The sequence below is a fragment of the Gekko japonicus genome, unplaced genomic scaffold, assembly GCF_001447785.1.
Source record: "Gekko japonicus isolate JY-2015 unplaced genomic scaffold, Gekko_japonicus_V1.1 scaffold324, whole genome shotgun sequence".
NCBI classification, from domain to species: Eukaryota; Metazoa; Chordata; class Lepidosauria; order Squamata; family Gekkonidae; genus Gekko; species Gekko japonicus.
The window spans coordinates 337047-351245 of NW_015168056.1; the positions used below are offsets into that span (position 1 = coordinate 337047).

The following is a 14199-nucleotide window of genomic DNA, read 5'->3' on the forward strand; positions in this document are numbered from 1 at the left end:
CCTTCCTTCCTTCCTTCCTTCCTTCCTTCCTTCCTTCCTTCCTTCCTTCCTAAAAGGTCTGTTAGCTATAGATTGTTGCCACCCAGCAGTCTAGAAATGGGGGGGGAGTAGAACCTTTAAAGACAAGCAGAGATGAAACATCAATATTCTGTGTCCCACTTCGAAAATTGGTGGAAAGACACATTCCCGACCTGTTCCTGCCAACAGCCCCTCCCAGTCCAGCTCTTCTATTTCCCCCAATGCCTTGTAATTGGACTGCTGCTCCCCACCGCCATCTTTTCCCATGATGCGCTGTGACCCCCTGTCCTGGATTGCAGTTCTGTTGCTACCCTGTGACTAGGAAGGGAGGCGGCCTGCCGAACCCAGCCAGGACACCTGCAGCTAGACACATCGTCCAGCACTGGGTGCCTCTTGCCCCCTCGGACTTGCCCAGGAATGCAGAGTGTGGTCGTCCTGCTTTCGCCACACTGCCCCCCTTCCATGCAATGCCCTGAATGCAGCCTCCCCCCCCTCCCCAACAATGGAAACAAGAAGTTTCAGAAGGGCCATTTTGTGCTATTGACAGCAGCTTTTATTCTCCTTTTTCCAAGTTCTGCCAAGTCCAGTCTGGCTGGCCCCACCACTCTCTGTCACGATGGCCCAGCATGCACTTTGCTGGTCACACCCACTCCAGCTCTCAGCTGCAGATCAGAGTGTCCTCTAGGGGCTAAGGTAAGTCCTGTCTTTTTTTCGTTTTACAATATTACGTGGTTTTGCAAATGTTGGCCTCTTTATTTTTATTATTATTATTATTTCCTTCTCCCATACTCTCTTTCGGCTTCATTACAAACTATGATTTTGGTAAAAAAAAGAAGATTAACAGTAAACTTTGCTTTACCACACAATATTGTAAACACCAAAAAAAGATTGGTTTCTGTTTTCGGAAATGACAGTGCCACAATATCCAAGCAACGGCACAACAATGTGAAAAGGAAGACAGTGCAGGAGACCCATTTGGCATCAGCAGGGTTTTTAAAAGATCAGTGAAAGGAAGTGGATGCAAAATTCTGTTGAACATGTAATGCTGCTTACTGAGTCTGGTCTCTGGCCCGGTGAGCTCAGTATTGCTTGCTGTGGCTGGCAGCAGTTCTCTAGGGTCACGTCTTTCCTGAGATCTGCTACTGAGACACTTTAATGGGCGAGGCTAGCAATTGAACCCAGAAGCTTCTGTGTACCCCACTTCATGGCTCATCCCTATATGTGCCTGCCTTTTTTGCTGCATTTTTCTTCAGTTCTATGCAATGCTCCCTCTAAGCTGTGGAGTCTTGTGAGCAAAAAATTCTACTTTGTGAGCTACTGGCGTTAAAGTTGTGAGTGAGCAGTTTGGCTACTGCATGAATTAGTTGGCTCTGGAGCCATCCCTTCCTGAGCGAAGACAAAAATGCGAGCTGGAGGCTAAAAAACTGTGCTCACACTAACTCAGCTTAGGGGGAACACTGGTCCTATGTCTGGCTGCAGCCATGAGTTAATAATAACAGAATCCTGTGACTTAGAGGCATATTTTTTTCTGGAGGGAAATGTTTTGCCTTAACCTAGCTGGTTGAAAAATCCCACTTGTCCTTGTATGTTTTGCTTTTTAGAATAAATTATTTTTAAATTATAGACAGTTCTGCCCTGAGAGCTGGACTTGACGAAACATCAGCCCCAGAGTCACCATTTTGAAGCAGTGAGTTCCCACCTGGGGGAACTCCTCTTAACTGCACTGCGGGGCCCAAGAGCACTGGGAAAAGGGGCTTCTGTGTCCCCCTCTGTACTGCGTTTTCCAACCTAAAATGTCACCGGGGGAGCATTATTTGCCCATATGCCCTCTCTAGTGCCTTTTGGTTTCAGAAAAATGGCATGGGGGAGAGGCAGGAACAGGCCTGTAGCCAGGATTTTGAGGCTTGTGGGGCAATTTTTTTTCCTGGCGGGGCTGAAGTTCTCGGTGCAGAAAGAAAAGCCATTGAGCCAAATAGAAAGCTGTGACCACGATAGATCTCTGAATTGCAAGCTGGCAACCGCTTCACGTGGCAGTTCTCAGCTGCTGCAAGTCCATCACTTCTGCCAAACTCATCAAAAATTCTGAGAACAAGCCGGCGGGTGGGGGTGATGACTTCTAGAGTCAAGGAAGCTGACACTTAGGCAGAAAAAACACGTTGAAAGGAGACCAGTCTCTTGACACAGAGTTAGAAGGGACCCTAGAGGTCACCTACTCCAACCCCCTTGCTCAGTGCGGGAATTAGTCAACTGCAGCACCCCACTCTGCTTAAAGGAGCGCACACCTTTAAAAAATATTTAAAAGTAATTGAAAAAAGCATTTTTAGGAGAAATTCTTGTGGGGCTGTGCCTTTAAGAAAGGGGGCAAAGCCCCCCCCATAAGTCCCACAGTAGCTACAAGGCCTGGGCAGGAGCTCTGTAGTGGTCCTAATCCGAATTGATTCCCCTGCCACAGTAAGGAGTACCCTGCTTCATTGCTTCAACCGAGCCATCTTTAGGGGACTCCCGTACTGTGTAGTTTGGCCCCGAGTCTAAAACCAGAGACGTTTCTGGAATGAAAGACTCTGAATGGGCCGATGACTGAGGAAGGATTTTGAGCAACTTCCAAAGGCACGCCATGTTTTAAGCCAAGACATTTGAATACGGAGTCGTGCCTGTCTGCCAAGAACATTTTTATCTCGTCCTTCTGCCAAGGAGCGCCAGGGCGGCTCTGCTGTCCTCCGCTTTACCCCCCTCCGAACAGCCTCGTGAAATAGGTCAGGCTGGGAAACGAGAGCTGGTTCAGGGTCACCCAGCCAAGCTCGAACCCGGGTCTCCAACATCCTAGTCCAGCTCCGTAATCGCTACACCATAGGCTCGCCAGCCTCCAGGTGGTGGCTGGAGACCTCCCGCGGTGACCGCTGGTCTTCAGAAGGCAAGAGATAAGCTCCCCAGGAGAAAATGGCTGCTTTGGACGGTGGACTCCGTGGCGTTAGACCCCACTGGAGCCCCTGTCTGCCTCCATCCCCAAAATCTCCAGATATTTCCCAACCTGGATCTGGCGACCCTACTGCACCACGGTGCCTCTTTGGCAAGTATGGCCTGACAGGGCTCCTCGACAGAGGCCTAATCCGGACTTCTCCTGTCCTGAAGCGTTAGAAGGGCTAGAGAAAAGCTTGGCAACCTTCCACCCTCGGGGGGGGGGGACCGGGAGGTCAAACAGCCCTGGAAGAGCCCCCCCCCCCGAGCATGTGTGTTGCCGTGTTTGCGTGGGGCTGTCCTGTGTGTAAGACAGAAACTCCGTCAAGGGTTGTGCTCCCCCGGCCCAATTTGAGAAAGCACACGGCAGTCTTGTAGAGGAGAATCAGATCTTGTACTTTTATTGATCAACAAAGGAGGGAGGTGCAGATCCAATAAGATTTCGGACCCTACAGCTCTCCCTAAGGTCACAATGGGAGGCATAGGGTTTTATACCCCCTATGACACTTAGAAATAAATCACAATTATTGGTTCCATCACAGTTAGTCACATATCCGTCACACCATTCTGATTGGGCTCGAACCTGTAGGCTGGATTTTCTCAGGCAAAACTGTACCTCTCCCAGCTAAACAATAGGCTTTCTTCTTCCTAGGCTGTGAAATTCTAAAAAGTATCTAATTGTAACAGATATTAGTACATCGTGCAGTGTTCTCCATCTAACACAAGCAAACTGGCGTCAAGAGCATGCGCAGTTACGATTGGCGAGAACAAGCAAGGTCACTGTGGTGTGATTGCCTGTCGGCATTTGGTATTTTACCCAGAATGCCTTTAAGCAATGAACCAAAGTGAATATCTGAATAGATGTTCCTGATTGATTTCAGTCACTGTGATTAGAATCATCAAAGGCACTTAACATATGCACCATGGAAGCGTTAAGAGCACCTACTAAGGTAAACTGACTGTTAGCCAGTGGCAGAGTACCGGTTCCATAAGCAGTGTGTACAACATGTGTGAGCCGAGTACAACCTCACTGACGGCCGGGGTGGCCCCGTTGGGGGGGGGGACTAGGGCTGCCAAGCCGCGGCGGGGGATCCGTATGTCTTCACAGGATCCCTGCCGCGGGGGACAGCGCTACGCGTCACACCGCCGTCGCCAGCGCCAGGATGTGACGCTACGTGTCGCTCTGGCAACGGGGCTGTTTGGAGTCCCGTTGCCAGAGCGACGTGTAGCGTCACATCCTGGCGACGACGGTGCAACGCGTATCCTGTGAAGACATACAGATCCCCCGCTGCGGCTTGGCAGCCCTGGGGGGAGACACAACAACTGAGGCCATTGGCGTCAAAGAACACTGGATACGTTGGTAATTTCGGCAGCCTACTTATCGCTGTTAGAGATCCCGTCTCACCGCAGGGCTTACTCTATGGCTAGATGGAATATACTCCCCTCTGCGGTAGTGGAGGGGACGATATAGGAAGATGCCATTAGCAGAGAGGGTTTGCCCATGTGGAGCAGGGAAGGTTGAGACAGATGAGCATATCTTGCCTCACTGCCGTTTGTACCAGGAAATCCGCACGGAGATTATTGCATCCTTGCTTGGGAGGTGGTTCTGCCTGCTCTGAATCGGAAATTACGAGGAAGTTCCTTACAGATCCTCAGCTCACACTCCCCCTGTGCCAGATTTCTTGCCGCCTCGTGCAGAATTCGCAGGGAATTAACACAGAATGTGGCTGTGAATCATAAAATGTTAGGCTTTGCCAAGTCCCTCCGGGGGGCAGGGAAACGGGCCCCAGAGGCCCGTTCCTCGCCACAGGCGGATCGGGCCCTGGGGGGAACCCCACCCCCAAAGCACGTGATGTGGACATCACCCGGAAGTGACACGACCACGCCAGGCACTCTGGGGGCGGGGCCACGGTCATCCGAGGGAAAACTATGGTTTTCCCTCAGATGGTTGTGGCCCCACCCCCAGCGTGCCCGGCGTGGTTGCATCACTTCCGGGTGACGTGGTTGCGGCGCACGTGTGCTTTGCGCATGCACGCGCACTCCCGGAGCAGCGCTGGAGTCCCCCACTCCAGCGCCGATCCAACTTGGCAACTCTATAAAATGTAGATGTTTTGGTCAATCTGTTCTGTGATTTTAAGAATGCATAGGCCGTTCAGTCATTTTAAATACCGTGTATTTCCATAAAACTTATAAGATTCATGTACATTGCTGTAACTGACCTTGTGCTGGTCACGAACCGTATGAATAAATTTGACTAGATCTTTGACTCAGGCCATTGGCCCCACCAATTTCCCCAGCGGTTTTAATTGCCACTCCACCCCTCTCCACCCTCAGGTCTGCCATCTTCCCTGTGTCTCTGCTATTTCCATAGATCTGCTTACTTGTACTTCTGAATGGGCAAGAGAAACTGGGAAGTAACAGCTCTCAAGGCCTCAGGTGCGACCCGTGTAGCTTTTGCCCCGCTTTCGAGCTCTCTGTGGCCCAGGAAATCCAGCAAAGCAACACAGGGATAGTGGATTTCCTAACGAAAGATGCAGCAGAGCCCGTCCGAGGGTGTGACTGATGCGCGTCACCAGTGCAATGCTGAGGCTTCATGATGAATAGTTGTTGTGGATATGAGAGCTGCAGTTTTGGGGTGGGGGTGTGTGCCCATGAAGATAACAGACCTGTGCGTGCAATGTTGTGTGTACGCATGTTTACGCAGCTGCCTGTGGGTGTGGTGAGTGGGGCTGCCTGGAAAAGAAAATGAAATAGCTAGGAAGAACAAATGATATGATTAAAAATACAGAAACGAAAGACATTAGAAGACAAATGTAAAAATCTGTAAGGAAATTGGATGTTACAAGTACGTCTATCAGGGCGTGCAGGGTATGTTTGACGCTTCATTTGGGAATTGCCCTCCCGATGCAACTGCTGAAATATTTTTATCAATTGACAGTCCCAAAACTAAGAAGAGCTTTTACTTTGGCAAGTTTTTTACTTTTACAAAGCTTTTACTTTGGCAAGTTTTCCCTCGGCAGTTTTGGAGGGCAGATATAATAAAGTATCATACTTTAATAGAACGTGCAGATGCTCATATCATACAATCGAAACCATTGAACATATGATTATGGAGTGCCCTATAGTCGATGAGTTGCGGGCTAATTTAGTCACCCCTTTACTTAAAGATATGGAACTGCTAAATGTGCGAGCCCGGGTGTCAGGGCTACTATCGGACACCAATGAGGAAGTGGAATTCCAAAAACAACATCCAGGACAAAAATAACAAAGAGTCAATGAAGATAAGTCGGTGTAGACCTTGGGTTCTGTTATTCGAGAGTCAACATGGAATGCTGATAAGTAGTAATGGATAAGAATTGGGATTGCTAGACGCTCAGATAAAGCAAACATTGTGAAACGAATTGTTTACATTGCGCAGTATTCGTTGCATGTGAGCGATAACAGAAAGACATTTCTACAGAATTACGACAGTAAATGTTTCTGCAGCTTATCTTTATTGACTCTTCGTTATTTTTGTCACGGATGTCGTTTTTGGAATTCAGCCTCCAGGTGGGGCCTGGAGGTCTCTTGGAGTTACGGCTGATCTCCAGATTCCGTAAGATCCATTCCAATGGATGAAATGACTGCTCGGGGTGTGTGCGGACTCTGTAGCATTATACCCCGCTGAGGTCCCTCTCCTCCTCAAACCCTGCTTTCCACAGGCTCCTCCCCCAAATCTCCGGCAGTTTCCTAACCTGGAGTCAGCAGCCGTGGTCGTGAATCAGGAGAGCTTGTACAAAGGTGGATCCCCCTACAGCAGCACTGTATGCTACAAACGGGGGACTTTTTTGTGGTGGGTGAAGAGCTCTTTTTTCAGAATCCGGGAGGCAACGTGAGGATGCCCCGATGACTCCTGACAGTTCCACCCTCCCCCTACACCCAAATATTCCTTCCAACCTTGCAACCAATGTTCCCTCTAAGCTATGGAGTCTTGTGAGCAAAGAATTCTACTTTGTGAGCTACTGGCATTAAAGTGGTGAGCAGGTGATTTGGCTGCTGCATAAATTGGTTTGCTCTGGAGCCCTCCTTCCTGAGCGAAGGCAGAAATGCGTGAGCCGGAGGCTCAAAAAACGTGAGCTAGCTCACACTAACTCAGCTTAGAGGGAACACTGCAGCCCTTGAAACTTGGCATTTTTCTGCCCCCCCTTCCAACAGACCCCAGGCCAAGATGGCTTCTGCGTTCCACCTACGCCCTGAGGAATCCGGGCCCCTTTCCCCGTAGAACACAAAGCTTAATTTTGGCAAGGCTCACAGAGGAGAATCGCTGGTGGATTATGTCTGATCTTCCCCTCTGTGTGTGTGTGTGTACTTTTTTTTAACCCACTTGCTTCTATTTATTGTTTATTTATTTATTATATTTATACCCCGCCCATCCTGCGAACGGGCTCAGGGCGTCTAACAAAGCGGTACAATGTACCTAATTGGCATAGCCATAAAAATTTAAAACTACATAAAACACATACTCATTCATTACCCTGATGGGAGGGAGAGCAAATGATTGGCATTTGGAGGGGGGGGGGAATGTCTTTCTCTCCAGAGAGGGCTTTTTTTGTAGAAAAAGCCCAGCAGGAACTCATTAGCATAATAGGCCACACCCCTGACACCACAGTTTATTAGCACATTAGGCCGCACCCACATGTTCGCAGAAGTGTGCTCATCCAGCCACACCCACCTTTCCCTTCTTATTCTGTTTACCTTGTTTGTTCTCAAAACCCAGGGCCTTTTTTTGTAGCAGGGACTCCTTTGCATGTTAGGCCACACACCCCGAATGTAGCCAATCCTAATGAGTTTCTGCTGTTGGGTGTGGCCTGTTATGCTAATGCGTTCCTGCTGGGCGTGGCCAACTCGGGAGCCAGCCGGAACTCCGTTCCTGTGCGTGCCTGCCCAAAAATAGCCTTGCAGAGAGTCATCTGCCACTTCGCCCCATGACACTCTGTGGCAAGCTGCCTTTGAGACCCAGGGGAGTGTGTAAAAACGATGGATCTCATCTGCCCCGGAAGGGGCAGGGCAGCCAGGTGATCAGCTTCCCACAGGGATGACAATGGACCCGTGAGCCATTTGCATCAGTCTTGAGCAGCTTTTTCCGGTCTGGGGTCTTGGTCTGTGCTGAAGATGCCTGTTGATTTTTTTGCCCCTTCCTTCCAGGTGAGGGGGGGGGGAAATCCTTTTCTCTGGAGTTGTGGGGTCACACAACTCTCTCGTCCCCTTTCTTTCCAGATCCCCTTTCCTCAGAGGGTCTAACAAGTTAACAACACAATACACAGTTGTTGTGGATTTTCCGGGCTGTGTGGCCGTGGTCTTGGCGTTGTAGGACCTGACGTTTCGCCAGCCGCTGTGACGGGCATCCTCAGAGGTAGAACACAGAAAGATGGAGAGCCAGTTTGGTGTCGTGGTTAAGTGCGCGGACTCTAATCTGGGAGAACCGGGTTTGATTCCCCACTCCTCCACTTGCCACCTGCTGGATGACCTTGGGCAAGCCGTAGTTCTGATAAGAGCTGTCCTTGGAAAAGAGCAGTTTCTGTCAAGAGCTCTCTCAGCCCCACCTGCCTCACAGGGTGTCTGTTGTGGGGAGGGGAAGGGACAGGAGTTTGTAAGCCGCTCTGAGACACCTTTGGGTAGTGAAGGTTGGGGTATAAATCCAATCTCCTCCTCCTCCTCTTCTTCTCTCTGTGTCAACGTGAGAAGAAAAATGGTAGGCAGATAATTTATATCTACTCAGGAAGGTGGGTTGGGGCCGAGTCATCTTGTAGGAGTTCCCCACTTTCCTGAGTAGATATAAAGTACCTACCTACCACTGTTCCCTCTAAGCTGAGTTAAGGTGAGCTAGCTCAAAGTTTTTTAGCCTCCGGCTCACACATTTTTGTCTTAGCTCAGGAAGGATGGCTCCAGAGCAAACTAGTTTATATCACTCACTCACAACTTTAATGCCAGTAGCTCACGAAATTGAATTTTTGCTCACAAGACTTCACAGCTTAGAGGGAACATTGCTGCCTACCATTTTCCTTCTCACTTTGACACAGAGAGTACTCCATCTTTCTGTGTCATACCTCTGAGGATGCCCATCACAGCTGCTGGCGAGACGTCAGGTCCTACAATGCCAAGACCACGGCCACACAGCCCGGAAAATCCACAACAACGAATGAACTCCGACCGTGAAAGCCTTCGACAACAATACAGTATTTGGTTAGAGTCCAGGTCTGCCCTGGGAACTGCTGGGCAGATGTGCCCTTGCAAGTTGCCCAGTTCCCAGGTGTGTGGGCCTCCTGAATTGAATTGGGACTACGGCCCACCACGAGAGGGGCCTGTGGCTCTCCCTCTGTGCCATTTTTCTGACCAGGAGACAGCCCAGCAGGAACTGTCTGCCATGTTGAAGAAGACTTTGAGTACTCCATCAGTAACCTGTGGGGCCCGTTATGCAGAGGGGTGAGGCAGAGGTTCCCAGCAAGGAACGCATAAGTGTACATCTGCGTACATTTTTTCCTGGGTCCTTATATCATTACGGTCCCTGTGCCATTGTGGAGCCTGTGTGTTTGTGGGTTCAGAACCGCCCGTGTGCGTCCTGCTTTACTTCTGTTGCTGGAACCCGGCATTAAAGGAGCTTCAGTGGTTAGTCTTGGCAAGGCGAAACTGAGCGGAGTCCCACTGCTTCGGCCATGCACTTTCCCGATTCAAACGGAAAGGCCCGTGCGTTTGGCTGTGGCGAGCAGAGAAGCCTGCCGTCCTCAGCCAGTCTCCTTGATTGTCCTTTTCTCTTTGATTCAAGGCAAGTGAGTCTGAGAGTGAGAGCCCCAAAAGAAGAAGCCAAAAGCAGGTGAAGAAAACGTAAGTCTGTGCTGGGGGAGTCCTTCGAGGTCTGTGTGTTATTTCCGAGGCGACCTGGGTGGATTTTAGAAAGGTCTCCTGTTATCTGTGAACGCTTGAAATGTCCCGCATCAGAAGTGAGTCCCATGTTGAACCTCGTTATTATTATTCACTTCATTTATACCCTACTGGGGACCCAAAACAGCCTACATTCTTGCCTCCATTTCCTCCTCACAACAACCCTGTGAAGTAGGTCAGGCGGAGATTGTGTGAGTGGCCCCGGGTCGCCTAGCAGGCTTCCACGGCAGAACGGAGATTTGAACCTCGCTCTCCTAGATCGGAGTCGGACAGTACCCCACACTGTTTCATGCCTGCAACACGGGATCCACTTTTAATTTTTTTACTCACTGCCATCTTCCTCCCCTCTCTAGCCTGGCTGGAGGCAAAGAGGGCAGCAGAGATCCCATATTTTTCATAGTTGAGGCAAGGAGGGCGTTTGAACAAGAGCCGCTCTCAGCACATATTCAGCCTCTTCTTTTGCCCAGCGACTAAATGGAGCACGGACCCTCTCGTCCTCCGTTACTTTCCTTGAATATCTGTTCCTTGCTTCAATCCCCAAAGGCTCCCAAAGCGGCTTACGGGGGTGGTGGTGGTGGGGATACAAAAGAAGTACAATAGGTAATCCTGCTGTTAGGTGCCTAGTTAGGAAAATACCCTCCCCTCACCATTGTACCCCTAGCTTAGATAAAATTGTGTCTGTAAACCGCTCTGAGCCTCACGGATGCGGTATATTAATCGCAAATGTAATGTAATGTTGTCGCAGAATACGTTTGCATTCTGCGAATAAAATGAAATGATAATACAAATATATTTTTCAGAAAGTGCAGTAGGAAAAAAACAGAATTTAAATAAAGAAAAGAAACATAACTCTCTCTAGCTTGGGCTGCCCTGCGCTGGATGACCCCGGCCAGCCTGGTCACATTCAGTCTCCGGAGCTAAGTAGGATCGCCCCTGCTTAGGACTTGGATGGGAAACGGCCAAGTACGCCCGTGGTTGCTATTCAGAGGAAGGCCACGGCAAACCAGCTCTTGTCAGTCTCATGCCTTGAGAAACACCCCCCCCCCCAAGGCAGGCCCACAGCCACAGCGGGGCATTCTGGGGCTCTGCCCCCCTAATTAAAAGCCTTGCCCCCTCACAAATAGCCATGCCAGAAACCTTATATTTTTGGGGGTATTTTTTTTGGGGTGTGTGTGTGTAAAAACCTTATATTTTAGGAGAGACCCCCGCAGGCACTGGCACTGTGGCTTGGCTTCAGACTTCCCTCTCCCTCCCATTGCGGAATCCTTGGGGGGGCATCGTGAGACCTGGGAGAAGATCGCGCAGAAGGCATTTCAGTGCCTGCTGGGTTCCCTTTCACGGGGCAAGAAAGTTTAGAAGGGCACTCAAGAAGGGCACTTCAATACACCTGGAGCCTCCCCCTTTAAAGTCAGGCATTCAGATTAATGTAATTATCTGTCATTAAGCTGCCCCCTTAAAAATTTAAATGCCCCACCGAACAAAACACTCCTGGCGATGGGCCTCCCCCCCCAGTGGTTAGCTGTGACTCGACAGCTCTTGACGCAAACTCAGCGCTTGGGCTGGTCATGGATCTGACGAGCCCTTCAACTTAGCCCTGTTGGCCCCACCCAAGCTCCTGGGCATCTGGTTCTCTTGCTCTCCTTCCCCGTTTCTGGCAAAGAAGCCCTTCATCGGCAGCTGCGCCGCCATGATCAATGTTCCCTCTAAGCTGTGGAGTCTTCTGAGCAAAACTTCTACTTTGTGAGCTACTGGCGTTAAAGTTGTGAGCGAGCGATTTGGCTACTGCATCAATTGGTTTGCCACGGAGCCCTCCTTCCTGAGCTGAGGCAAAAATGTGTGAGCCGGAGGCTAAAACACTGTGAGCTCGCTCACACTAACTCAGCTTAGAGGGAACACTGACCATGACCAGCCTCAACTCAGGGGGTGACCTGCCCGTCGAAGTTCTGGGTTGCGGGGGGGGGGGAAGCCCCGTGTGAACGCTGACGCCCCTTCTGCCGCTTCCCTTTTCCGTCTAGAGAGAGATGGAGGCGGGAGGGCTCCGGCGAGGATGGGGAGGACGAACAGGACCAAGGCACCAGTGCAGAGAGCGAGCCGGAGCAGAAGACGCTGAGAGCCCGCAGGCCCAACTTGAGGAGGTGAGGAGGGCTCGGAGTCGTTCTCTCGCTTCGGGTCGCTGCCGCCGCCGCCTTGGGCCCCGATCCCGTTGCCTTTGAGCTCAGCCTGACTAGTAAGCCGAAAGGTGCATTCAAATGAGCTGCTTTCCCTGGAAAAGCCTCACTGGCTAAATTTTTGCATGTCGATTGGCTGCGAAGTTGCAACTGACTTACGGCAACTCAGCAAGGGGCTTTCGGGGCAAGTGAAAAGGAGAGGTGGTTTACCACTGCCTTCCTCTGCAGAGCCTTCCTTGGGGGTCTCCCTTCCAAGCACCGACCCTGCTTAGCTTCCCCCCGCAAGGGGCTTTCTGGGCAAGTGAGAAGCAGAGGGGGTTTGCCACTGCCTTCCTCTGCAGAGCCTTCCTTGGGGGTCTCCCTTCCAAGCACCGACCCTGCTTAGCTTCCCCCCGCAAGGGGCTTTCTGGGCAAGTGAGAAGCAGAGGGGGTTTGCCACTGCCTTCCTCTGCAGAGCCTTCCTTGGGGGTCTCCCTTCCAAGCACCGACCCTGCTTAGCTTCCCCCCGCAAGGGGCTTTCTGGGCAAGTGAGAAGCAGAGGGGGTTTGCCACTGCCTTCCTCTGCAGAGCCTTCCTTGGGGGTCTCCCTTCCAAGCACCGACCCTGCTTAGCTTCCCCCCGCAAGGGGCTTTCTGGGCAAGTGAGAAGCAGAGGGGGTTTGCCACTGCCTTCCTCTGCAGAGCCTTCCTTGGGGGTCTCCCTTCCAAGCACCGACCCTGCTTAGCTTCCCCCCGCAAGGGGCTTTCTGGGCAAGTGAGAAGCAGAGGGGGTTTGCCACTGCCTTCCTCTGCAGAGCCTTCCTTGGGGGTCTCCCTTCCAAGCACCGAACCTGCTTAGCTTCCGAGATCTGCCGAGATCAGACTGTAACATGCTGCCTCTCTCCTTGGAGATGCAAGGAGAGGCTTTTTAATGACTAACAAGCAACTTGCCAACTCTGTGTGCTCCCCTTTCTTATATGGACAGTCTCTTCCGGCGTGGGCTTTCCTTAGATTTTGCTTTGCAAGCGCTGTGCCCATGATTCCGTGGGCCGCCTTTCCCGGTTCTGTGCCAAGGGAGCCTCGATTTCCTTCCCCTTCCTTTGTATAATACCCGTGACTTGTTTTAGACCTCTGGGCAAGACGGCGGCAAAGAAGGCCCACAGGCCCCAGCGTGGGAAGAGGAGGAGGAAAACAGAGACGTCGGAGGACGAGGATGACGATGAAGATGACGAGGCCCCCAAAAGACAGACCCGGCGCCGAGCAGCCAAAAACGTCAGGTATTGGTGGGTGCAAGCCCTGTGTTGGGCCTTTCCAGATTTCATACACCTCTGTCATTTAATTGATTTAGAAAATGTATAGGTTGCCTCTCCAGAGACTTGCTCTAGGTGGCTGTCCGGCACATTTTTATGCCCTCCTTTCTCTGAAGGTCTTCCCTCCTCCATTCTTGGTCTTAAAACAACCCCGTGAGGTAGGTTGTGAGCCGGTAGACTGGTTCAAGGTCACCCAGTGCTCCTCATGGCTCAGTGGAGACTCAAAGCCAGGTCTCCTAGGTCCGAGTCGGACCCTCGAACCACTACACTGCACTGGCTCTTAGATCAGAGGACTAGAGCATAAGTTTGGCTCACTTTTTTTGGAACTGAACTCTTTTTCCCTATGCTGTCCTCAGTCTCTACAGATGTTTGAATTCAAATGTTTGAATTCAGAGGCGGACTTTGGAAAGGTTTCTGTCTGGGATAAGAACATAAGAAGACCCCTGCTGGATCAGACCAGGGAGGGTCCATCTAGTCCAGCATCCTGTCTCACACAGGGGCCAACCTGTTCCTCTGGAGGGCCAACAACAGGGCAGAGAGACCGAGGCCTTCCCCTGATAAGAACGTCAGAAGAGCCCGGCTGGATCAGACCAGGGGTCCATCTAGTCCAGCATTCTGTCACACACAGGGGCCAACCAGTTCCTCTGGAGGGCCAAGAACAGGGCAGAGAGACCGAGGCCTTCCCCTGATAAGAACGTCAGAAGAGCCCGGCTGGATCAGACCAGGGGTCCATCTAGTCCAGCATTCTGTCACACACAGGGGCCAACCAGTTCCTCTGGAGGGCCAAGAACAGGGCAGAGAGACCGAGGCCTTCCCCTGATAAGAACGTCAGAAGAGCCCGGCTGGATCAGA

At 51.2% G+C, this 14199-nt stretch overlaps 1 protein-coding gene across 1 annotated transcript in view; it reads left to right on the forward strand.

Annotated features, from left to right (window-relative positions):
- The window catches only part of CHD2 (chromodomain helicase DNA binding protein 2), a 112767-nt gene that overhangs the window by 22696 nt on the left and 75872 nt on the right, over nt 1-14199 (forward strand). The window contains 3 exon segments of the mRNA XM_015414497.1: nt 9776-9834; nt 11907-12026; nt 13165-13314. Of these exon segments, the coding sequence (XP_015269983.1) occupies nt 9776-9834; nt 11907-12026; nt 13165-13314 (329 nt within the window).